Genomic DNA, 27,767 nt, shown 5'->3' with positions numbered 1-27,767 from the left:
TATATGGATCAATCGCAGCTCTTTATAAGACGGACCCAGAACTTAACTGTATCTTTAAACGGAAATTCCAACGCGTCGCACAACTATAAATTCTCTTCTGACAACGCATTCAAATCAGTTCAACTCCAAATCACGTATTTTTCTATTCTTTAGAAGTTTTATTCTCTCCCTTCGAAGATAACAATAAGTAATGGAAGACATACAAAAAATGTACACGTCAATAAGTTTATCATCTATCATAGAAATATATATACAGACAAATACATCAACGTTTATCAAGGAGATGGTTAGAGTTAAAGGCAGATAATCTTATAATCACATAATAAACATGATAACAATCTAATGTAAATGGTGCGATAAGAGAACAGTGGTATAAAATAGAGCTGGTGAATCGTGATTCCCCGCCCTAACTTGGTAGAGAACTAGAAAGCGTGTGCTTATATTTATTATCATCATCATCACTTATATCCCAGGCACACCAACGAGACCGATACCAGAGCGTCACCAGAGCGACACCGGAGCGACACAGGAGCGTCACCTTAGCGACACCGGAGCGACACCGGAACGACACCCGAGCGACAACAGACCGAATAGAAGATTGCATTACCCCCCGGAAAGGATAAGACTCATTTGGTCACTGTCGTTGTGGAATCGTTATGGAGTCGCGATGGCGGTGTGACGGAGGTATCACCGATCGCTGGTGCATTGCCCGTTTTTCTTATGTGCTAAACTCTTTATCATAGTAGCCAACGTAAAGCATGAATCAATATTTTACCAGGTAATGCCATATAGTGCTTTAACACAATCCCAACGACTATTCTGAGAACGTCTGGGACAAGATGCCGTTAGAATGTTCGGTGAGTGGACAGACGATTATCTAGGTCATTGCCCGGTATGAACAAATATATTAAATAAAGACAAGTTTGTTCGTACTTTCAAAAAAATGGAATACATATTGTAAAGGCGTCTGCGAATGCTGTTAAAAATGAGTTAAGGCACAATATTATTATTTCATTTCTTTGGTTATTCTTGTGTGTTAAACAAAAATCATGGTCAAATAAATCTTGGTTTATCGAGAAGTAGAAAATTCAATGAGCAACATATCTCGCACGTTCTATGACTATTTGCACAACGGAATAAAAATCAACATAATTTACCCTGACTTATCAAAGCCATTAGTCATAATTATACAAAATCAAAGTATGACACAAATATCAAAGAATATTCTAATTTTGTAATCTGTACATAATATAATTCGTGATGTAAGCTGCATGGAAAGATAATTTTGAAGTCGATTTGAAAGAAGTTCACATAATGTTAGACATCATTACACGGAGTATAAAACACAACTAAGCCGAGTGATAGTTCGTTCATACTTTCAGTACTTTATCACCTTAATTCCGACCTGTAAGACACAATTTCATAAGTTGCGAGAAATCCTCCAAAAAGGTGAATCTAATGTTTCACTTTGTATTGTATACAGTTTAAATCACATCGTCTGTAAGCTCTTTTGTTATCGAGTAGATGTGTTTATATCCACACGGAGAAGCAAAATGCGGACCTAGTGGAAGACGTCCCATGTCGCAACAAGATCACTTCTAGAAATTATGGCACGAGTCGCCTTCCATATTAAATCCCACTGCAAAATCCGGATAACACATCCCCTATGAACAAACACGTACCCGATATTGTCAATCATTCTATGAAAATCATACTACGAAAGCAGAAGAAAGATCTTTGTCAGAATTGTACACATTTAAATCAACAAGAATATAATTTCATTGAAAAGAAAGAGAAAGAGAAGTATAAAAGCGATGTACACTTATAGATACAGCACATATTTGTACGTTGTCAACAGTGAACACACTTGTCTTTCATATAGCATACACACATCTGTAATAAAGTTTTCTCTTTTAAAAAAGAAAGAGTAATTGAATATGGCCTACTCATGTTGACAGCGAAAATAGATTCAAGCCTGGCTTGCTCCTCAATATCAGAAAAAGAAAAAAAATGAAATAAATTATTGTCATCAGTTTGTTGGATCAAACCGAGTAGGCGTTTTCCCTAGAGACTCAAGTCAAAGAAGATATACCCCTTATCCTCTAATACCTCATAGAGATGACCTTTTCTGCGCTCGTGTGACCTTCAGCATAAAAACTCGAGATACTAACATAATTTTCAAGTTTTGCTCTCTTTTTCTTTCGATATTGACATTTTGTTGGGTATGTTTTCACGGTGCTAAGACAACTGCTGGTATACAAGCAATTAAACTGTTTTTGAGCAAATTCCATAGGTCAATCTGTGACGTCAATATTTGTTGGTTTTATACATTGATAACGAATATAATGGGGATAATAGTGATGTGTATGGAAACCCATTCCACTGCGTTGTTTCATTGCATCAGAAGTTCAATATGAAAAGTTTGTTTGTCTGTAAAATATCTTCATATATTTCCAAGTGAAATATATATATTTCTATAATATAAATCTATTATTCTTTTAAGAAGGCACGGCGAGGGATGAAATATGAAAAGTAATAAATACAAAGATATTAATTTACAAAAAGATTTTCAAGAATATCTACAAGTTTGTATAAAGAAAATGTTGAACGTTGTCACTCATTGAAACATTAACATGTACTTGTTTCATTTTACGCATTTTTAAAGCACAAACGTATAGTTGTCAGACCGTCTACAACAGAATAACATGAAAAGACCAAACCACTAAAATTTTGTTTTTTTTTTCTTGGAAAGACGATTCTAAAAGCTTTGAGGAAAAAAAATTGCATTCACATCTTTACATTCCATTCGATGAGATTATAAAAGAACACAACAAATAACTGTTTCAAATTCTATAAAATAATTTCAACAGATAGGTCTATAAAGCATTTTCTTGATATTTCTCAGTTCACGCACAACCCCTTCTCTTTAAAAAAAACCCAAGGAGGATTAAAATAAAATAAAAACACATTTTTAAGCATGATCATTAGCATCATGTTGTGAACCCGTGGAGAAAGGATGCCACGAACGCCGAACCTAACCAAATCAGCACTTCGACTTTAAACGATTCCAGCATTCGGTAATGCAATACTCCCCCTTGGACTTAAAGAACACCAACAGGTGAGGTATAGGTAGGATCGGTAGAGAGAGAGAGAGGGGTAATAGCGTGCCCCCTTCCAGACTCTACCGACACACACACACACACCTGTCCGCAAGCACCCCGGTCTTGCCTCGAGCAATTTCCTCGGAGGTGTTTACCCCCGGCGCAATAACTGCTGAAGTTTTTACTCTATCAGCTTTACACAGCTCAGTAATGGGGGAGGAAGTAACTGAATGATGTCGACTGGAATTATACGTCACTTTCCGAACCAAAAGATGAATTTTTTTCTTTATAAAATTGTAAATTATTACAGGAGGTTCATTTGAGATATGATATTTCATGAGAGGAAATATGTAGTACGGTCGGTAACCGTCTTTTCGAGATACGGAATAAATTCAATGCATATACATGTTTTGGATTCAATATTGCAGTCGAGTATAGCCACGTGAAAATCTTATGCGATAACTAGACGAACTGGATTTATTCGCTATATTGGTGAGATGCAAAAATAAAAGAAGACACCTATAGTTCGTATTTTCAGCACACAGCCTTCAAGAAATGGCGAAAGAGAAAGATAAGCAGAAGATTAGGAGAGGGAGAGAGAGAGGGGGCAAGAGGGAGAGAGAGGGAGGGGAAGAGAGAAGAGAGAGATAGAGGGAGGGAGAGGGTGAGGGGAAGAGAGGGAGGGGAGAGATAGATGGAGAGAGAGGGGGAGAGAGAGGGGAGAGAGAGAGGGGGAGAGAGAGAGAGACAGAGAGAGAATAGAAGAGAAGAGAGAGGATAGAGAGGCTCACAATATATAAATAAAGAAATACGTAGATGGATAGACAAATTAACAATGACTATTTCTTGATCTGCCGTTTCCGATATAGACAGGATATGTCAAATATAATAAGGAAAATACATAATATACATTTACTATCTACTTCTACACGTTGCCAATCTAAGACAGATTTGGTCAAGGTTCATAGTTGTTCTTTATTTTTTTCTCCACTTTTGCTACATACTTCTTTTATGACGTCATTGTCATCTGACTAGCATGGTAATATTGTCATCACCCAAACATAGTTGGTTTCGTGGTTAATGTCTCGTTGCCATTATGTCACCTTCTATGGGCAGACCAAACAACGCTAAAACTTCCCAACGTTCACTATTGTCTCAAACTTTACTCCGACGTCGGCGTTGTTTGCAACGTTCCTTTCGCGTCATTGTTCTTAATTTGTTTAACGTTCTCCCTCTCACCGTCTCTCCTTCTCTCTTGCTGTGTCTCTCCCTCTTACACTTGTATACAATGCTGTCATCGTCTCTGCCGATTGCGATTTTATTTCACACGCGAGAAAAAGCATGACGACGTCACAAACGTTGTCGTCGTTGCATCGTCTCAATCCACAAAAGTAGGCGGACTAACAACATACGTGTCCAGTGTTGATTAAAAAAACGTTTCTCAAACGTCGTCGATAGCATTATTAGAGTTCAACCAGCATGACGTCAGACGCGTCAGGCGTCGCCGTTAGAGATGCTGCGTTACCGCCGTTTGCGACGCGTCATTTCGCTGGTGATTCATCTTGTCCTGGTGTCGCTTCATGTGCAGTGACAGGTGGTCTGACCGTGAGAAGCAGCGCTCGCAGACCTTGCACTTGAATGGCTTTGCCCCCGTGTGCTTGCGGAAATGTCTCGTGAGCTCGTCGGACCGGGCAAAACGCCACTGGCACGAGTTCCACGTACACCTGCAGAAAAAAAAGAAAAGAAAAGGAAAGAAAAGAAAAACAAAACGGGGAGTGAGCTCATTGTCTAACATTTCATTTCATTTCATTTCCACATTTATCACTTTCAAGTTTCAACATGTGTTTTGACAAAATAAATTTGTTTTTAAAGAATTCAACCTACTTGCAAGTGCAAGAATGAACAACTTCAATGATATTTATAATTAAAATACTCGGCACTACTCCTGTAAACTATGGTCTCTCTTCAAAATAGCTAACAAAGAATGGTCATGGGCTAGATATGAATCAGGATGGAGTGAAAAGATTCGATTGGGAATCATGGAGATATGCTCTAGATATCCGAACCAAATTTACTTCTACAACTCGTAAGCCGCGCGTCCATATAAATCCCTATCCCATGGTTCACCCCGTTTACCTCTATTCATCGGGCTCTAACTAAACCTCTGTCGTTTAACATCTGTAATGCTACGGTTTAGCTTTTAAATGAGCCTTTCATTGTAGGTTTAAATGACAAATGATACCGTTTAGAAAACGAGGATTTACCTCGGCATAACATGGAGCCATCAAAATCTGTTCTATTTTTGTTTAAACAACCTCGATCAAAAAGCACATACGACAATGTCCTGAATTCAGCCTAGCCAACCATGCCAACTTGCCCACATATTTTCTCCTCTATTTATTTTCCATTCTTCACATGAATTGAATACACCCCTAAGTTCTTTCAAGGGCAATTCAAAAGTTTGCATTGATTATAACACAATGATTAGGTGATAAAGTACATAGATAATTAAACAAGTTCGGCTCTCCACGGAATATAGAACAAAAGGAGCAAACTGATTCAGGAGTCAGTTCTGGATGTACTAGTATTTGTTTTGAGTATTGTTATGGTAACGATTTAAAAAAAGAAAGAGACTGGCTTAAAGTCTTTCTGAGTCGTACGTCATCCCCTGATGGGTCACCTTGCATAACAGTTACGTTTTAAAGCAACTCAAATGTATAACTGAATGCAAGGTTAAAATACTCATTTAATACCGATTGGTTGAAAATAAAGTTGCGCTGGATTTTTTAGTTCCTTTTAAGAGCATCTTGAGTGGAATAATTTGTTTGGACCAGAAAAACTTACGAAAATGACCTGAAAAATCAATTAACCTAAAAATGATTTAAAAACAAATGCAAATATGCAACTATGAAGACTATGTAGTCTAATGGTAGGGAAAACTGGCGCTAAATTCGGGGAAATAATATTATTAAGGAGCACCAGGAGTGTCTAATCTGACAGACATGAGCGCTATACAAGAACCCACTAGTATTATTCTTATTAGATGTATCACGTATGTTCTTGTTTATTAACCATTACGCAGCTTAGGCAGCTAGCATACATTTCTACCAATAACATCTGATAGATATCGTTGACATTTGTTAAAGAACATTCAGGGTATTAGTTCTAGTCTGATTATCATTTCAAAGGTACACGTCTGCATTTAATGAAGCAAAAAAGCAGACACAAGAGAAACCGACATCCATAGCAGTTATGAATTTTTCAGTGTGGAAGTCATGAACAGAATAACAGAACTTTTTTTGTAACCCATTGACTAGGTGGGGGCGAATGTCCACAATCGTTCAACCGTTGATTAATGTGCCAAGCAAATATTTCCCATGCCGGTGGCTTAGAGTATGTTGTTTTTATCGGTCTCAATAAAAGGTGCCTGCCACTCTCATGACAATAGACTACTTTTTGTTTTGAATGAGTAATAACCTGATTTATTGCGTAATAACTTCTACGAAAAAAAAGAGCCAATGGCTTCAGACCATAACTGTATGCATGTTCATTTTGGTATAATAATATTCGGTTCTTGTATAGCGCATATCACATTATATAACGTCTCTATGCGCTTCCAAAGAGCTTGGAAATTATTACCCTAGCTTTAGCTCCGGCAGCCGTAATCAGCGCACAGTGCATTTTAAGGAATAATCCTACCGGGTACCCATTTACCTCACCTGGGTCGAGTGTGGCAAATGTAGATGAATATCTTGCCAAAGGACATTAATGCCGCGGCGGGAATCGAACCGCGGACCTTGTGATCCACGGTCCGGTGACATATCCACACGGCTACAACACCTCCATATGCGCATACAGGTTTATACAGATATAAGTATATATATATGTTTCTCATATTATATATAATATATATATATATTCCAGGTCAAGGAAGTGTGTCAATCATATATATAATCATTATATTTCGAGTGAAACTTAGTAGATAGAAGAAATGTACTATTGAGGAATGTATCACGCTCGCACAAATGTATCTACACAGGGGTACACTAATCGTAAAAGAATCATGATTTTTTAAAACGATTTCACGCGGCTTATACCAGTACAAAAACAGTTGAGCTTTCTATGAACGTGACTGTGAACGAATGTGCACACCATGAATTATCAATTACTACCGTCTACTGACTTTCAAAATCATTTTTCCCCTTCATTTTCTTTCTTTCAAAACAGGAAGTCAATTTTTGTAGAGCGTTCTCTTTAAACAAAAATCCCTGGATTTGCATGACTTAAGGTGACCTAGATATACCTTCATTGAACTTGAAGTATGCCCCATTGTTTTTCCCGATCCAAATCTAATTCCTTGTTTTGACTGCCTCGGTGGATGGCCATGAACAAATGAAGGTATTTTTTTTTACAATTAGTATCGTCAGTGCGTTGCCATGGAGACATTAGAGATTAAGCCATTACACACGCTCTTCGCGTTATCTTAATTACAAATCTTTTTTGTTGTAATACATTCGGTAAAAATGCATTTTACTAATTAATGCTAACGAATTTATCATCTATATTGATGTGAACCATTTTATTTTGGCGTGCAATCCAAACTATAACATAATTTTTGTTTAATCGTATAAAATCTTTATATTCCCTTAATAAAAAATACGCAATCAATGGATCCCATATCGTTATTCGTGATTGGTTAATTAGTTCTGACGTAACACAAATCCGTCACTTTAGTAGGGACCTATATATTCCTATGAAATTACTAAATATTCATATTTCGTTTTTGTAAACTTCATTCAAAATCAAAAGATGTTTGTAATAACTTTTTTTTTTTTTTTGGTGGGGGGGGGGGGGGGGGGGTCAGATGAGGGACGAATGAGCACGATCGTGATTTTCTGTTGATGGCATAGTCGCACATAAGCATGATAAATGAGATATTAAGGCCGCCATCAACCTAGGCGAATATACTTGCTTTGGTGGCATCAACTTAAATGCAAAAGCAACAAGAACGAGAACGAATTTAATCTTTAAAAAATGATTTTGATTTAGATTGTCTGGCATTAATGTTATCATATTTTTGTCTACTGCTGGCGTTCATGTTTGTACGCTTGGCCGACGTCCCGAAACATTACTCTAATGTATGTCCTCACAAAGCGCGACTGTACACATTATTTGGCCGTTCTACTTTGTGTATATTCATTGACTGCGGTACCCGTGACCGACAGTGAAAAACAACTTCTGTGATAAAAGTAGCTATTGCTTAACGAAAATGGTGAACATCCACGAAGATACACTATGGAAAGATAATCATTATTCAATAATACAATGAATGGCACATATCTGCCTCAGTGGACGCATTTTCATTGAGATACAGACAGCATGGCCTGCTGACGATACAAGGATCATGAAAATATGTTGGTACTTCATTGGAAATAAGCTATTCACTGAGGCAAAGGGAGCCCCGGAACGCCTTCGACGAAAATGTGTTGGAGGGAGGGGGAGGAGGGAGGGGGAGGAGGGAGGGGGAGGAGGGAGGGGGAGGAGGGAGGCTGAGCCTTTTGTATGAATGTGCACCATCTCCATATCTTCCAACCTGACACTCACCTGTATGGTTTCTCCCCTGTATGGATGCGTTGATGGGCCTTTAAATGTGAGCTCTTCGTGTAAACCTTCGTGCAACCTGTACAGAATAAAAAAGGGGAATATCAATAAAAATGGATTTAATATTATTCGAAGTCATGATTAATGCTAGTAAAGAACCAGCTAATAAAAGTGCATTATGTCTTAGTCCGCAATAATAGCTGCGAGTGGGGGCGGACGTGTTTCTGCTGAGCTCCCTTGTTTCTCATATTTTTTCCGTTTTGGCGTTTGTTTCTATGCAGTGATTGGTACTAAAGTGATGATCTGGACGCGTACAAGCCATTTCCAGGATGAGTCTTTTGATTTAGCTTTTTGATTTTCATATATTTGGTGATTTAGTGATCAAATTTTGGTTTTTTGATAGTGAAGGAAGTCAAAATTGCAGTTGTTTTTGCTGCGCGTAGTGCTAAACACCTGTTGTCAGTGACAACATATTGCGCACTCTGTTATTTATTTTATTACTTCTTTGTTTTTAATTGCGCATATACACCTGCGCCAGCGCCTTTCATTTGAAGTACGCGCAGAGGAATTATCCTCATTACAATATGAACATTTTATGTTACTATTAATATGAAATAATATGAATAATAAATAAATAAATGAATGAATATTAATAATAATAATAATAAATAATTATATTACTGGATTTGTAAAGATATATATATTACGCTTTGTACTGATATGTGCGTTGGGTGTGTTTGAGTGCTGATAATATTATTATAGTTCACAATTTGGTGTTTATTCAATTATTGTTTTTATATTTTCCTGTTTTAATTTTACGTGATTAACTTAATCATAATTTGTTCTTGAATCGATTGGGTGAGTGGTACATACGCGGTATTATTTTATTTTACTTTTTAGGCTCTGTATAAGCTTGGCTTGTTAGAGCTCTTGTGAGTAGTGTGCCGCGGGGTTTCATATCCTTAAACTGCTGGCGAACAGAGCAACAAGACCAAGCTTTGTAATTGTTAGGTTTCTCCAATGGTAGGTTTGTCCAATAATGCCGAGTTTGTGCCACGGAACTTAGTCGGACATTTCGATTATATTCTTCTTTTTTTTTGTCATACGTCTTTATATTCTTTTTTATTTTTTATTTTTTTTTATTTTTTATAGTTTAGTCTACCTTAATTGCTGATACCTCCTCAAAATATATACGATAGACTATCATTAATTCTGCTGCATTACCATATAGCTTACTTAGAGGTTACTGCAGATCAAATCAATTGATTCATAATATATTATAATCAGTTACTCAATTTATTATTCAAATTAGTTTGATATCGTAAGGTAATTCGATCTGCCCTTAATCTCCTTAATATTCTTGCACTTATTTCGAGAAAAAAAATCTTTGTTTCTCTGCTATAATCAGTGTTTTTATCACAGCACTGAATAGATATAATCAATAAAGTAAGGTAATATTTTGTTGGTTCAATTAGTACTCTTATCATAAGAGTAATTGTAATCGCCTCATTCTTTTAATAATTGTTAATTGGTTTTTGCCATGCTTAGTTGTAACCACTGCCCTGTGGTTCAGGTTCTCTTTAGAATCTAACTAAGGCTAAGGGAGCAAACCCTAACAGAAAACCATGCCACCGTGACAGCATTGAGGGCGATTGACGATACGGAACTCCCGACATCCTTCGACCAGTCACTGCAGGGTCTAGTGGTTCACACCCGTCCTGGTTTGTCCTCGCCGGTGTGAAACTGCCACCAGTTCCCCGAGAGAGTGCCGGTAGTAACTTGCAAGAGCTACCGGTACTTATCCACCTTTGCAAGCAGCCTTCATTATGCGCAACAGTATGAAACTTCATACCGGTTCGGTCGTCTTCCGGGTTAACAAGGACCGCGCTGTTAGATCAGGACTTCCGTCGACAGTGCCAAGTATGCTAGGAAGCAAACAACAACAACAAAAAGATGACACCAGCGGAATTACTACAATGACGTTTGGACAGTGGAATGTCAGGACACTCCTCGATCGGGAAGGAACTGGCAGGCCAGAGAGAAGGACTGCCCTTGTAGCCATGGAGCTGGAGAAGTACAAAATTGACATTGCTGCTCTGAGTGAAACACGTTTCTCCGAGTCAGGTAGGCTCGATGACATGGGCTACACATTCTTCTGGAGCGGCAAGCCGGACGGGGTACGACGAGAGGCTGGAGTGGGATTCGCCATCAGAAAAGAGATCTTAGCGAAGCTCACAGAAATGCCTAAAGCGGTGAATGATAGAATTATGACAATGACAGTACCACTGATGAAGAAGGGAAATGCTACTCTCATCAGTGTATACGCACCAACCATGACGAGTCCGGATGAAACAAAGGAGAACTTCTACAATCAGCTTAGACGAACGTTGCGGGACACCCCCCGGACTGACAAGCTGATATTGATGGGAGACTTCAATGCCCGGGTAGGACGAGACTATGAGAAATGGCGGTCGGTGTTAGGCAGGCACGGAATCGGTAAATGCAACACCAATGGTGAGCTACTTCTAGCTCTGTGCTCTGAGTTCGAACTCCTACTGACAAACACCGTGTTCAAGCAGAGGGAAGAACACAAAACCACCTGGATGCACCCTCGCTCTAAGCATTGGCACCTGATTGATTACATCATAACAAGACAACGAGACAGAATGGATGTTCACAGCACAAGAACTATGCGTGGAGCTAACTGCTTGACCGATCACCAGCTACTAAGATCAAAGATTGCATTTGCTTTACGTTCAAAGCGTAGGAAGCAAGGAGCTACTAAACTTGCAAAGCTGAACACAGACCGGCTACACGTCAACACACAACGGCTAAAGCTAGAGCAAGATATGGAGAAAGCTCTGGCGACTTGGGGAGTGCAAGAGGGAATGACAGTTGATCAGACCTGGGCATCACTCAGCAAAGTAGTATATGACACAGCGAGCAACACCCTCGGTAAACCAGAGCGAAAACACCAGGACTGGTTTGACCCAGAAGACTCCGAGCTTCTGATACTCATGAAGAAAAGGAATGAAACACACCAACGTGTATTACAGACTAGAAGCACCAGGTCAACCACCACCGCGTACAAGGAAGCCTGCAGACACTTGCAGAGGTACACACGGAAAATGAAAACCACCTGGTGGGAGAAAAAGGCAGAGGACCTGCAGCGCTCCGCAGACAATAATGACATGAAGTCCTTCTACACTGGACTGAAAGAAGTCTGGGGCCCCCAGACTAGGAGTACAGTTCATCTCAAGTCCCTGGACGGTAACACAACCTTTTCAGACAACAAAAGGGTGCTTGAACGATGGTCGCAGCATTTTGAGACACTACTCAACCAGCCAGGAGATATCGAGCCTGCAGCGCGTGATAGGATCAACCAGCGACCTGTAGTTACTGCACTCGATGATATTCCAACACGAAAAGAGCTAAACCTGGCAATTGCCTCCTTGGGTGATGGCAAGGCACCAGGAGTGGATGGGATACCAAGCGAGATATGGAAGCACGGAGGAGCCACACTAACCAACAGTTTACTAATGCTGATACAACAAGCATGGGCAGAAGGCTCCGTACCTCAGGAATGGAAGGATGCTAATATTGTCGCCATCTTCAAAAAAGGAGATAGAACTCAATGTGGAAACTACAGAGGAATATCGCTATTGTCAATAGCAGGGAAAGTTTTTGCCAGGATCCTTCTGAACAGATTAAATACCCACATAGCACCAGATATATTGCCGGAGACGCAATGCGGATTTAGGAACAACCGCAGCACAGTAGATATGATCTTCTGCCTCAGACAACTACAGGAGAAGTGCATTGAGCACAACCGATCCCTCTATGTGGTTTTTGTCGATTTCACGAAAGCCTTTGACACTGTTGGTAGGACAGGTCTTTGGGAACTACTACGAAAGTATGGATGTCCCGAGAAGTTCACCGGAATGGTAGAGTCCTTACATACGGGTATGATGGCTAAAGTCAAGGAAGCAGGCGAAACATCCCATAGCTTCCCTGTAAGTAACGGTGTAAAACAAGGATGTGTGTTGGCCCCTACGCTGTTCTCCATCTTTCTCTCGGCGATGCTGGAGGAGGCCTTTGCGGACTTTGAGGAAGGCGTTTACATACAATCACGTCAAGACGCCGACCTATTCAATGTCGCACACTTCAAAGCTAAGACGAAGTCTACACAGATTCTCGTGAGGGAACTCCTCTTTGCAGATGACAGTGCTCTTGTTTCTCATACACCAGAGCAGATGCAACATGTTATAGATGTATTTTCATCAGCATCAAAGAAGTTCGGTCTACAAATAAACATCAAAAAGACTGAAGTACTATTCCAACCAGGTACAGACCACCGAGAGGAGGAGGAGATCCTAGTGGATGGGACAGCCCTAAACCAGGTAGATGACTTCACTTATCTCGGCAGCACTATATCCAAAGACGGACGCATCGACTCTGAGCTGGTGAAAAGAATGTCAAAGGCCAGCAGTGCCTTTGGAAGACTGCGAACCAGGCTATGGAACAACCATCATGTCTCAACAAGAGTGAAGTGCAAAATCTACAGGGCTATCGTCCTATCCACTCTCTTATACGGTGCGGAAAGCTGGACTCTCTACAAAAGTCAAGTAAAGAAACTTCACGCGTTCATGATGAGACACCTTCGAGCAATCATGAGAATCAGTTGGAAGGACAAGGTGACCAACAAAGAGGTACTAGAGCGAGCAAACCTTCCTTCTATGGAGGACCTGCTCATCAGGAAGAACCTACGATGGACAGGCCATGTCATCAGGATGCCCTCTGAGAGGTTACCAAAGCAAGTACTATTCTCGCAACTACCCGCTGGCGAAAGAGGGATTGGTCGTCCACGGCTTCGCTACAAGGACACGATCAAGAGGAACCTTAAGCGGAGGCAAATTGAAACCAAGACTTGGACAACTGCTGCAGGCCAGCGAGCTGTATGGAGAACAGCTGTAAAGTGAAAATGAAGGCGGTCATTGTCGCTTCGCGACAGACAGCTACTACTACTACTATGTCTTAGTCCGAATTACCCGGTGTGCAGGCACGCCTTTTCAGTCGCTGTATGTAACAGTGGCTGGAACGTAAGACTATGCTGACGGCATACTGCATCGGCTCTGTACTTAAGCTATTTGATGCAGCCACAGACCGAGCTAGTCTCAATCTAAGGCTTAAGTTTCCCATTAAAGTCTGTGCGTGCAGACTATAAGTTACCACAGTAGCCACAAAGCCACAATATATATACTGCAACACATTATAACTGTGGTTGCGGTTCAAGCTCACCAGTTCATGGGTTCAAAGAAAGTATTGACTGGAATCAAACAATTTAAAGATATACAAAAATACAAAATAAAACTACATAATTTGTGCATTCAGTCCGCCTCCATCTACTGTCTTCCATTTTCACACTCCTGCATTTCACCCCCCCCCCCTCTCTCTCTCTCTGTCTCCGTCTATTCCTCGTTCTCTTCCTTTCATCCAATCTCTTCATCTCGCTACAATCTTTCTTCTTGAAATATTATTTTTTAACTTACTTCTTTTAGTGTATTTCGTTCTGATTCTTAACCCAAGCACCTACCCCACCCCCCTTCGTATCTCGCCTTGCCCTCTCCCCCACATTTCCTTCTGGCACTGTAGTGCCACGCCCTATCCCCTTTTACCCCACCAATCCTTAGACAACATTTTACCTGATAAATTCGGAAAGGTATATTAAAAAGGGGAAGGCCGAAAGAGGTGCGCATCACGACAACTGCACGATCCGAGAACATCGGAGGAAAGAAATGAAAAGAAATAGTTATCGCGACTTAATCAGAGGACCTGCCACTTCCTATCTACAGGTATTTCGTCTCAATTGCCCTCTTCATAACCCATCTGGTATTTTTAGCTTTCCAGATCAGAGCTCGACGGCGTACCTTGGCTTCAGACAACAGGCAGACGAGTGAATGACGACTCAAGGGTACATGGCTCTCGTAGTAATAACGAAGATATGAAAGAGGCGTATGAAATAAAAAGAATAGAGGTATAAATAAGGACAATACCGCCATACTGGGCGTTGTGGCGTGCGCCTGTGATCCAGCTAACAATGAAAGTTACAAACTAATTCAGCCGAGGACGCAGGTTCGAAACTGAGTCACGTCGTGCGGATGGTGACGTTTAAAGGTTGGTCCCCAGACGGTAAATAATCTCTGATTGATACACGTCTGTAAAAACCCAACACACACACATTGACCATGTTAACAGGGGCATTTTTGGCATTGAAAAAGGGATTTATCTACATACACTTACATTACTTGATTAAACGTGTCCTTCAGATACGCATTGATGAAGTAATAAATGTAACAGAGCAAACACCAACAGGAAAAAGAAGGGTTCAAAGTAAATAAGTCGCTGTGTGCAGAATCAAAACATGAATAAGGAGGACTGTACCTCGATTGATAACGGGGTTTTGTTGCTAAGAAAGACTTACATGTATGTTACATCACTTGTTGAAGCTTACTCTACTATACACGGAGAAAGAAAACTAAGCAATACTGTGATAGCAGCACACATATTAGGAATATTACAAGGGTTTCATCGAACAACCAAAAGGTTGCCGTACGGTATGGACAGATGAAAAGACGAAGAAAAATAGGAATCCTATTGCAAAGAAAAGGTTCCGAAAAGCACTTATGTTCATTACCTGACTCTGAATTTAATAAAAGCACGCAATTAAGAAAACTATAAGGGTTTAATCGAAATACGAAACAATAAAGAATTCGCCGTACTGTATTGCATGGCTAGACGAATAAAACATAAATTTCTATCGCGAAGAAAGAAAACATATCTCCATAAAATTATATCACTTGATTACACTGGCTCTGATACACAGTGATGCCATGTAATTATGTGATAGCTGCACACACGATCATGTTTATTAAAACGGTACATGACATCTACGTTATTATCTAGCTCGTCTAGTTTACTGAAGAATGATGCATTGCCATGCCTACTACCTAGGGACAACTGTACAACTCCTGTGTGAACCCGTCCTAATTATTTAGAACCATTGCAATGAATCTGGAGAGTTCTATTCAACATCTTCCCGAGCTGTGTTATCATAACATGATTATACATGTACATGGCTTCTCCTTACAAAGTTTAACTTTTAACACTTTTACTTGTGTTTCACCCATCTCATGTTTTGCTAAGTTAGGCACCAAGCTATCTTCTGAGTGCAAAAAACAAGTGCTGAACTCTGTATATTGCTTTGCCAAGATAGGTGCAGAGTTGGGTGCCAAACTGGATCAGGATTCAAACTATGTACCTCAAAATCGGCATACAACTTTGCCGAGTTGAGTGCCGAGTAAGGTATCGAGCTGGGTCAAAGGTGAAACTCGGTAACCAATTCGGTACACAACTGTCGCGCTGGGTGCCGAATTGTGTAACGACTTGTGGGCCGAGTTGGGTGCCGAGTTGGGTGCCGAGTCGGGTACCGAGCTAGATCGGGGTCAAAAGATGCACTCGGTTTGTGACACATTATGCCTAGTTAAGAGCCGAGTTAGGTACATAACTGGGTAAAAATGAGGGTGCCGAGTTGAGTCCCGAATAAGGTGCCGAATTGGGTGCCGCGTTTGGGTGACGAGTTGAGTGACGGGTTAGGTGTCGAGTTAGGTGCCGAGTTGGGTGACGAGCACCGTGACCCAACGAGATCAGCGGTCAAACTCGGCAACTAAATCGGCAAACAACTTTGCCGACTTGGGTACCGAATTAGACCTCGGGCTGGCTCAGTTCAACTCGCAGAGAATGAAAACTAGGGCATATCTCAAAACGATTCGTAAGCCCAATGTAGCGTCTTTTGTGTCAAGTTCTTACAGCTCCAAAGCATATGAAGCCTGGAAAAGTCGGGAAAACACGAGAGGATTTTTTTAATTGTTTTTCTTTTCTTTTTTTTAACTTCATTTAGTGACAAACACGAAAATGGCTGTATTGACATTGGACTCTCAAGGTTAATGAGCCATGGTCAATGGCAATGCTAGATAATGACCCTGAAAATACCGGCTCATTACAGAGCTCCCGCAATCTTTAATGAACAAAGGAAGATTTCTATAAGCGGTGATTAATTACATACGTCGACAAGACCTCACCACCACCACTCACAGAAGAGCAAAACAGATAAGATCGAAGAACTCTCCGGCGGAGCAGACATGTCAAAGTAAACACAGATTATGCAGTCTAATTGTTAATGACGAGAGAGACAGGTTTATTAAAACTTGCATTCCACAAACATGACAAAAGCAGAGTCGTTTCATAATTTTTGATTTTTTTTTTTTGCGTTTCGCTCCAGGGCATAAAATGTCATTTATTACGATGAGATAAAAGGTATAAAGCATTGTACTCAATTTTTGTATATCCACATGGCACGCTGCAGTTATCCTCTCTACCCCCCCCCCTGCTCTCCTCTCTCTCTCTCTCTCTCCCTTTCTTTCCAACTCTTAATCTTTTCGTGTCTGTCTCTTAACCGTTCTCTCCTGTTCATTTCGAATGAACTCGTCGAGTCCGATTTTCTCTCTGAATCCCCCCCCCTCTCTCTCCCTCTCACGTGTGTCGCTTTCCGTCCCTCCTCTCTCTCTCTCTCTCTCTCTCTCTCTAACTGTATATACATATCTCCTCTGTCAGTCTGTTTTTTTTTCTCTCTCTCTCTATATATATATATAAAAATATATTCTCTGTCTGTCTGCCTCTCTCTGTCTGTCTCTCTCTCTCTCTCTCTCTCCTTATCTCTTTCTCTCTCTCGCAAGTCTCAAAAGCAACACATAACTGACCTTGGACTTGCAAAGCCTTGATATTTTGTAATCTGTTTTCAAAAATCGTTTCACACAAATCGATCATGCTCTGTGTATTTAATAGCGATGACAATAACGGAGCAGACAATCGTCAAAGCATCTCTCAATCCGTCTTCGGTTGACAATAAAAGCACATCCCCAATCCCCAGTAATTAGGTTTATATCACAAAGTACAAAACTCGGTTAATCTGCCACCGTTTCCATTACGTGTATTGTGTAATATCTCGCCCACGTAGTGAATACACGGGGCCTGTATTATAGGCTGTATACTCTACACGGTGAAAAAGATTCAATATGATTTCCAGGTGCTTGTTAATCTTCAAAGGATTATAAAAAAAAATTATGTGACACTTGTTTACCGAGTCATCAATCTGGTTGGAATAGAAGAAAAGTTATGGCAGCTAGAAAAGGAAATGAAAACAGGCACCGTTAACAACCGAATTATTCATACCCCTTGTAAATATGACATGGGTTTCTTGTTGGTGAGTTTTTTTCGTAACTCAGTAATGTGAGGTGGACTGGCTAAATTAGGGCGTTTGTTGAAAACTTTTGGATGTAAGCTTTCAAATGTCACCTTCTCAAGAAAGAAATATAAATCGGGACAAATCAATGTTTCACATACTTCAAAAATTACAAAACTTGGAAAGAATATGAATACTTTAGCTGTTACCTGTATGCCTAACTATAGATCTTCGTTCTTACATGCTCCAAATGAACACATACAAAATTAATAACATACCAACAAAAACCAAACTTTCGGTTTTATCTGCCATTCTCCAAAAACGAAAGTAATACCGTATTTCATCTGCTCTAATGATTGATTGATTTTATTCATTCATATCATATAACAATTGTTTACACAATAAAGAATATAGTTGACAAAGTAAGTTCAAAATTATGAAATGAAACAGGAACCTACTGGAAAGCATAGCTTGTTTTTGTAGGTTCCCAAGAATAAATAAAATATGAACATAAACCTTGTTAAAGATTCCTATCTTAATTTGAAAATAGCATGCACCTGGGTCGAGAGGGACCAACGTGGGTGAAACGCCTTGTACACGGATGTAAGCACCGATCAAGTATCGAACCTAGGATCTCCTATATGAGCCCTCAACAACACACCACAGTGCCCTCAAACTAATCTAGAATAACATAAAATATTCAATACAAAAGCACTCCAAACAAATGCATTATATCACATGAATTAGGTGAACCAAGAAAAGAAAATATTTCCGAAAATGCCAAGGTCACGCTTTCTATCTCCTCTTTTCAAAAGAACTACAAAAAAAGAAGTGCCCACATATTGGCTTGCATGTTACAATCAAAATAAGTTCGATTACCTTTTCCTTTTGCCACTACAAAGACTACTGCTCGACATTTTTTTTTTTCGAAGCACATTACAACCGCAGTTTACAATCGCGTCTGCATCGCTCAATTATGACGAATGTTTTCTATACTTGACAATGGTCGAATCATTCGATTAGTCTGTTCTATTATACCGCCTCAGAACAGTTTGCATTTTTTTGCACATTCGAGAACGTCAACAGAGAGAAAATAGCAAGGCCGTGACTAACTTCCAGTTTTTTCTTGCATTTTGGTCTAAAGTCAAGTCGTTAGTGAAAAGTTCGTCCACCCTTTTTTGGTTCATAAGTATCTAATCTGTCAGCAATCTGACGAGTCTAATATCGTTTTATCTACACCCACATGATGTTTTATAATTACCGTTTCGTTCAGGTTTAATGTAGTCTTATCAGGATTAGGATCCTGGTCTAATAACCAGTTGGGTTAGGTCTACAGCGTATTTGGTCCTGCGATGAAGCCTCCCATAATAAATGTTAGACCAAGTACAAACATGTACCAGACCAAAACGAGAAAAGCCAAAAAGAGAGATTTTCTGGTACTGATTAATTTTATTTCTCAAAAGCCCCAGATCCTGTTACAGACATTATGTAAAAAGAACGAAAGCCCGAAAAAAGTAGACCTATACCATAAATATCTCATTCATCTCGAACACACAATCACAACTCATCTCCATGTTTTGCTTGGAATAATATTTTTCCGACACAATTTGAAAGCAGCACAGCGTGCTTTTTTTCATCAATGCACAAAAATACAAACTACAAATATTGAAGTGGCAGTTCGTTTTTGTCCCAATCGCTGCGTGTACTCAACACGTCAATCACATCTGACACCTTTTCCTCCCTTTGATGTGTTGTGATCCAGTCAATTTTGTTCAATAAAGGCGACCAGAATTGAAATCAAATAAAAGAGACGAGTGAATCCCCCCTGATATCACGATACACCATGCCTGGCAAATTTGCTCTGTCAAAAAAGAGACAATTCGACCAGTTTCCGGTATCTCTCATAGAAATCCATGGCAACTAAACAATATTTGGAAGATTCAATGTTTTTGTATTCATTCGCATATATCCAGAGTGTGGGTTTGGAATGTGGTAGTACGTGTGAAGTCATGTCGAGATGTAGAAACGATTGCCATTTTTATTATTATTGTTTGTGTGTTTTGTCTCTACAAGAGGTATAATTCAATAGTCAGGCAGGATTGTCAACAATAAAACTGGCAGGTTGTAGAACTTGTCCGGTTTGTTGGGGGCAGAGGCAGCACGCAGCGATCATTTTAAATGTCAGTTCAGTAAACGCTATTTGTGAAGAACAATGCCTCGCAGCCACATTCCGAATTGTGAATGTTTACATTGTTTGGGAGTTCAGTAACCTAGAAAACAATTCAAGAATATTCCTTACCCCAAAATTATTTACACGATATTTTTGTTTCTTTCGTCAACGCTCAATAATTGCTAGAAAAGACTTGAAAAACACCACACTACCCACTAAACTGCTGGCAATAGTATGACATCACGTATATGGTCTATTCATTGTCAGCAATTTTCATGACATTATTCGGCCTTTTTCTCAGTTACTCGCTTACATAATGCGTAAAGAATGTACTGCACGTTACACAAATCAGAACTATTTTCGATCAGGTGTTCCTCTTCCAAAATACCAGCAAATCAAGTTTGCACTTGAAATAACTGTCGTTTTTTGGTTGTTGCCTTTTCTGTCTTTTGTGTGATTATACGTAGCCCAATCTGTGACCTTGGTTTCTGCACCAAAGGACATAAAAAATTAGTTTAATTGTAACTATTGTGCTTTGCGATTTAAAGCACACGGGTGGATAAACAAATGTCTACGATGAAGAGATGCTTCTTGGAACCGAAAATGACCCTGACGATTATGAAGGTGGGACTATGTTTCTTGTACTTTATTCATAATTTCTGTCACAATATTTCATGTAATTGTTAAACCCTGCGAGCGTCCACCATGCATCACTAATACTAGCATAAATCAACTTTGTGTGGAATGGGCTGTGATGCAAAATTAGGTATCAGAGTGGTAAATACCGATTGGTTTCGGAAAATCAATGTTCATCTTGATTTGCAATCCCCCCCCCCCCCCCCCCCCCCCCCCCCCCCCCCCCCCCGCGCGCTCTCTCTCTCTCCCAACCGAAATTCATTTAGTCTTATGATTTTATCCTAATTCTATATGCACCTAGTCGAAGAGCATTAATAATTCCTTTACCAATGCCAAACGTCAGCCAGTTCAATCGTTCGAATTATCCCTTGGCTTTAAATCTTTCCTACACTTGATCCGGACGGGTCAAGTCAGCCAACATTAGCCAATCATGTCAAAAGGTCGGATAGAAAAGCACGATTATTATTAAACCTGCATCATGACATGACGGTGTCGAGGCGAACGATCGTTCATTTCTAAACTGTAGTTGATGGTCAAAACAATAAGGATTGTCAAGTGGGATCCGCCGAAAAATCATGGATCCATAGTCGTTATAGATTCAGGGAATCATTTTAATACGAAGTGAGATCGACGTTTTGATTCCTCCCGACCGAATGAAACAAATCCATAGATGTTTATCAAGTAAAATCAAATGGATTAATATTTGAACCTTGACGCTTAAGTGATTCGCATTGTTAACTGCTTAAAAAGTCTGCTTTCTATTATATAAATGTACTTTTATAGGAGACTAATGTTTAATTACATCTCCCCGTCCTCGGCAATAACATTCACAGGTCATTCCCTCGCCTGTCCAAATTTACATCGCCAAATCTGCTTAGCAAGACTAGGTTCCATAACCTTCGCACATACAAGCACAGAAGCACTTGTGTAGTTATGACAAGTGCAGAAGAAGGTACATCGCCTAGGGGGACGTAAAGATGAGGGTTTGTGAAGACGAGGGTCCTTCTTGTTCATCAAAATGGCGCCCAAGATGGCAGAGGACACTCGAAAACCCTTGAATGTGGCGTGTGTCATCATTATCATGATTATGTCAATGTTGAAATTATAAATTCAGAACTACTCCGTCCCCGTAATTACGACCCCTCCCTCCCCCTTCTCTTTCCCTCTCTCACACCATAGACGTATACGTCTATGCTCACACACACACTCTCAACTCTTCTTCCACCAGTCTTCATCTCTACCTGATCGATCTCTTTTTCTTCTTTCTCTTTCCCAATGTCACCTTCTCTATAATCATTATTCGAAATCGCCTCGCTATTTCATACTTTTTCTATCTTTCATCCAACTCCCCCCCCCCCCTCCTCCGCTCTCTCACCCTGTCTCTCGCTCGCTCTTTCTCTCTCATTTTCTCTCTCCCTATTTCTCTCACACGTTAAATGTCACCTTTCTTTCTGAACTTTCTCCTTAAACTTCCTAACGAGGTTTCCTACCAGACTTCCTACTTTTATCACTTTCGTTTCCAATCCACGATCTTCCTCTACCGCCATCCGTCATGCATCACTTTCACTTTCTAATACCCCAGGAGTCCTAGCCAAAGAATTAGGCGACTCGGACCCTCGGATCAAGCCAGGATTGGGCCGTCTCTCGTTGGTAGATTGCGTGGGATTGGAAGTAGACTGCTGTGAGCTTGACCAAAGCTTGACGGAGTACCACCTAAGATGACCATCATAGCGTCCAGTAAACCTCCAATGGACTCTCCAGACCCCTCACCCCAACATCCACCCACCTACCCTACCAACATCACCACGTCAGCCCGACCGACCACACCACACCAAACAATAACAATAAATATATCATTTGTATAAAAAGAAATTGTGTTTTCTCCCTCACTGCTGGAGATCGGAAAAACTCTATCAACGCTTTGCTTGTTTAGGAAATATCAAACTAGCTTATCATATTTTTCATTTCCTTCCCAAACATGTACAATTAGAAATAGATGTAAATATAAATTTACTGAACGTGAAGATTATTCTTATACTCTATAATGACGACAACATGTGTGAATTGTTATACATAATTATAGTCAACATAGTCGTGGAGATACAGCATTCTGACTTTGTGTTCAGTTAAACAAAACAAACAAAAATAGAATTTTTTTTTCCAGTGGAAAGAACTGAACGCGTACAGGTGAATTAAGTGGAAGAAATAACGTCCTTTAGCCATATAAGTAATTCTAGGTCGCTCAATAATCTATGATCTAATGCTATAATATCATTAACATTTTTTAAAGTATTATTATAAATGATAATACAAAATGTCACTTCGCATTCTTTGTCAGTCAAACTGACATTTTCCTCGCACCAACATCTCAGAAACTATGAGCACAAGAACTATGTGTACAGGTACATTGCAGCCCAACAAGTTATGTATTAGTTACTTAGAAGGAAAATAAATGTTACGTTTCTTTTTCTGCGATGATCGTAAAATGATATCATATACACCTGCCTTTTTACCATTTGCAATGAATCTACACTGTATACATACACAGTTTTCATGTGCGTATAACAAACATGCAGAAACTTCATAACAGATAAAATGAAAAGATGAATGTAAAAAAAACTGCGATAAAAGAAACTCCAAACAAAATAAACATGGCACACAATATAATCCGGTAGTAAAACTTCTCCTTTGTTGTCTTGATATTGAATATCGTCTCGTCTTCACAACAGCGTGAAATATGGCAAAAGCTAACGGTGGCGTAAATAATATCGAAATTTCCATATCACTATTTCTTTAACAGCTGCTGTTCAGTCAGTCAGTCAACATTTTTTGTTCAAAAAGGTTTAGTATTACCCAAGGATGCCACTGGTAATTCTATATTCATTCAGTCGAGATAAGAATATGATTTTATTTATAGAGCAAACATGTACGTAGTGGAGAAAAAAAAAATCAATTACAGGGCTTAAATTATCCTAAATTACAGTTGTTGATTTTTCTAAATTATAGACAGAATGTTTCCGTATCGGATGTGAGGGCCGGGGGGGGGGGGGAGTATCATCCTCGTTTTCGAAGAAAATATTGGTTTTGTGAGCTGGGGACCGTTTCTCGAAAACGTCATAAGTTTATCTTCTAAGTCATTCCATACAATCATGTGTACGATTATCAAACATGTCCGCGAACTTAGACTTAAAATGGTTTCGAGAAACTTGCCCCAGGTTTATGAAAATTTTGATTCCGTGTCTTTTGGGAGACATTCTTTTAAAAGATTGCACTTTACATGTAGACTTTATGTTGTTCAAGAAAGATAATGCATGCTTCGAGATAGTAACCAACAGACCAACATGACCACGAGTCCTATCCGAGGATCTGCCTTCCAAACCCTCACGAAAGGCACGAGTGTATTGCTTTTTTTCCTCGAACATGAGACATGGACCCCGTACCGTGCCTACCAGTAGACCATCGCGTCTCCCCAACGCCCCCCCCCCTCCCCCACAAAAGAGAAGCTCACTCCACTCTAGTCACTGTTCCCAGAGTTTCAAAACCAGTGAAGAGGGGACGGAGTATTCACTATTCAATGGGGGCCAACTTCTTCCCCCTCGTCTCGTCGATCATGCATAGACCCCACTGACAATGTTCATCAATCTCTAATTCTATATCATTCATGGATTCCAAACAAACGACTATTAGACAGTAAGGGGAATGGAGAGGGAAAGAGGGACAGAGGGCTGGAGAAAGAGAGAGAGAGGGAGAGAGAGAGAGAGAGAGAGAGAGAAATAGAAAGACATATACATATATATATATATATATATACAGAGAGATAGAGACAGAGACAGACAGACAGACAAACATAGAAACAGAAAGACAGGATAGACATGATACAGTATGAGAGAGAGAGAGAGAGAGAGCAATGACCACAAAAATGTAGGATATTTGGAAATTCATAATGCATGTTCATCTATCCTTGACAGGCCTTTGAACCGTCCAAGTTCATTAACATGTCATTACAATAGCACCAAGTGGTTATAAACGTAATATTTTTCGCCCTATACTGTATACAAAAGTAGAAATCATTGTTATTGCTGATGTTGCTATCATCATCATCATTACTATTATCATCATCATTACTAGTGTTATCATTATTATTACTTTAAGACTTATAAAAGTATAAGTAGTAATAGTAGTAGTAGTAGTAGTAGTAGTAGTAGTTGTTGTTGTTGTTGTATAGGAGGAGTAGTAGTAGTAGTAGTAGTAGTAGTAGTAGTTGTAGTTATAGTAGTAGTAGTAGTAGTAGAAGTAGTAGTAGTTGTTGTAGTATAATTACTATTTGCCTCTCCCTCTTCATCCACAAAATTATCTCTTTATCTTCTTCTATCCTCTCTCTATCTTCAGCTGTCCTGCCTGCCTCTATCTCTGTATCTACTTCATTTATCATAATATCAACATATAAATATCTTGATTTATGTATAGATTATCACGTTTGAATGGAAACATTTATTTTGTCAGGCTCGATTTCATATTGGATATCACAGAAAGTTACATCTATTGTCAATTGTTTATCGACAACTTCATTTCAGACGACGCGTGGTATTAAATTGCGGCATTATTTTCTCATTCTTGTAATTTATTATAATGTACGATGCGTCATCCCGCTAACAATAGACGTGATTAATGTTTTTTTGTGACCCCGCCCACAAATTCGAATTTTTCATTTTGTACGAGTTATTGTATTATTTGTATGCCAACTCCCTGAATAAAACTTTGGTATGTTTTAATTTTATACATTCTCAGAAAGGACTGGGAGGCATTGTTTGTGGTGTTGTGCAGACGGATAGACAGCACAGGTAATTCATCATCCGGCTTAATTAATATTATTTTTTGTTTGCACTACATAATGAAAAAATACAGATTTGGCATTGAACTTTAAATAGCTTCACATAATTCAATATTGAAGCTCATAAAGTCCACTTTGCATACCGAGTTAAAGGTGCATTTTACTATCGAAACTTCTCAGAGAGTGCAGTGTAAACGCTTTCTAAAGGTTCAGACTGCAAAGGTGTTAGAACCTGTACCCTTATATGGTCCATGAGGTATCATGCCTCCTATTCCTTTTGGTGTTTGAAATTGAACCTTAACCATGTACCCGTCATATAGTGACCAGTTAGACGTCGTATTCCCTTTATAACTCTGTCTTGATCTCGATGCCGAGATTTAATGCTAAGTACATGTAATCAAAAAGTTTTCCTCCTGCACATTTCATAAAAGTTATCATCACTAATAATTTCATATTTCTGAATTTAAGAATTTGGTGACAGTCCATACAAAAAAAATACGGAAACAAGGTCCTGGTCTTGGTCTTGGTCCTGGTCTTTGGACCGCGACCTCGACCTTCAACTCTGAAATGACACTGCTACGTGTAGATTTATAAATTTAAAAAAACTTCCATGCATGGGCTTGGCCTATCACTGTCGAAATGTCAACAAGACAAATTTTGAGAAAAGTGAACTTGATCAGAATAATGCAAAGAAAATATCACTATCAAGCAAACAACCTTCTCTCCAAATTTGATCTTCACATCTCTCTATTACACCTTCCTTTGTCTTCGCCATTTTGTCTTTTATTCCCCAGAGTTGGTTTGTTTGTCGGAGCAATACATGGAAGTCAATACGGGATCATTGATTCTTTCTCCCGCCTTTCTCATGTTCCAGTTCCAAAACCCATCGACAAATATTGAACTAGAAAGGAGATGATGATAACTGTGGCAGGTTTAAAGGGTTGCAGAGAGGCAAAAGTTTTGCCAAACCACGAACACACAGCGCTGGTTTACTGTCTTCATTTCAGTAAAGACTTCTGGGAAGTCTTTTGTTTTAGGAAAGCAGAAGGCCAGGTGGCTTATTGTCAATACATCATCAACAGCGTCTCGTATTCAGCGATACGTCAATCGATTTTCATCCGATCACCTCTTTGCCCGTGATCGATCGTCTGCTAATTACTTAGCGTATCGGATTCATTTACTTTGGTAATTGACATACGAGACAAGGCGGGACAAAGATGAACGTGTAGATGTGACGAAATATTGATACGACTATCGTGTTCATGAATGTGCCCCCATCTGAACCAATTTACATGATGCTACAATTTGGGTAATCTGAACGAAAACCAATGAATGTGATATCATTGTTTACAAGCCCCGATCCCCTCTTGCAAACGCAGTACAAAACAAAAGCAAACATGAGAAACCTGCTACCATCATCATCCGAAAAATGTTGGCTATATTTGCATACGCGTGGTGCATTATGATTACATTCTTGCTAATTAGTGGGTAATTAAAACAGCTGGAGAATCCGTTGGGATTTAAATGCAGTTTGAAGTCTTGTTGTCAATTTGAAAACGTTAAACCAAATTATTTATATAACCAAACAAGTTTATGTAGATATTGACAAACACATGGGGAAGGTCGTGAAAACAAACACAAACTCGGGCTAGAAAGGTTGATAGTCGTTTGGTCTACAACCAGTTTGTCTAATACCCACTTGGTCTATTCCTATATGGTCTACACCAAGCCAGTCTACTATCCACATATTCTAATAATCATTTAATTGTTAATAATAATAATCATCAAACGATTATTAGACCTTATGGATTGTAGACGAATGGAAATTGTATTAACAGGCTATTAGCCTAAATGGTCATTAGACCAAATGATAAGTAGACGAAATGAGTAGTAGACCAGACGGCAATTCACCGGCTATACTAGAAATAGGGCAATAAAATGTATCATGGCGATGGACGTGGATTTTCATTTGTCAGTTTACAATTCATCAAGGATATCTCTACTTCGAATCTGCAAGTCTAAATAAAAACCCAAAACAAGATCACTTCGAACTGAGTCAAAAATTAAAAAAAATATGTTAATCATATCAGAATCACGACTCAACCCAAACTAATGGCATGTTTGGAAGCT

General features: G+C 39.4%; 1 protein-coding gene across 1 annotated transcript in view; it reads right to left on the bottom strand.

Moving 5' to 3' along the window:
* Window positions 1–4,492: 4,492 nt before the first annotated feature.
* The window catches only part of LOC575745 (Krueppel-like factor 3), a 40,914-nt gene continuing 17,639 nt past the window's right edge, over window positions 4,493–27,767 (bottom strand). Inside the window, exons 3-4 of the mRNA XM_011665619.2 lie at window positions 8,706–8,781; window positions 4,493–4,825 (exon numbers count right to left, since the gene is read on the bottom strand). Coding sequence (XP_011663921.2) covers window positions 4,609–4,825; window positions 8,706–8,781 — 293 coding nt within the window. The 3' untranslated portion in view covers window positions 4,493–4,608. The remainder of the gene's footprint in view (window positions 4,826–8,705; window positions 8,782–27,767) is intronic.

The sequence above is a fragment of the Strongylocentrotus purpuratus genome, unplaced genomic scaffold (genome assembly GCF_000002235.5).
Source record: "Strongylocentrotus purpuratus isolate Spur 01 unplaced genomic scaffold, Spur_5.0 spur5_scaffold_11, whole genome shotgun sequence".
NCBI classification, from domain to species: Eukaryota; Metazoa; Echinodermata; class Echinoidea; order Camarodonta; family Strongylocentrotidae; genus Strongylocentrotus; species Strongylocentrotus purpuratus.
Note: the sequence above shows the minus strand (reverse complement) of the source record. Positions and strands in the feature narration are given on the sequence as shown.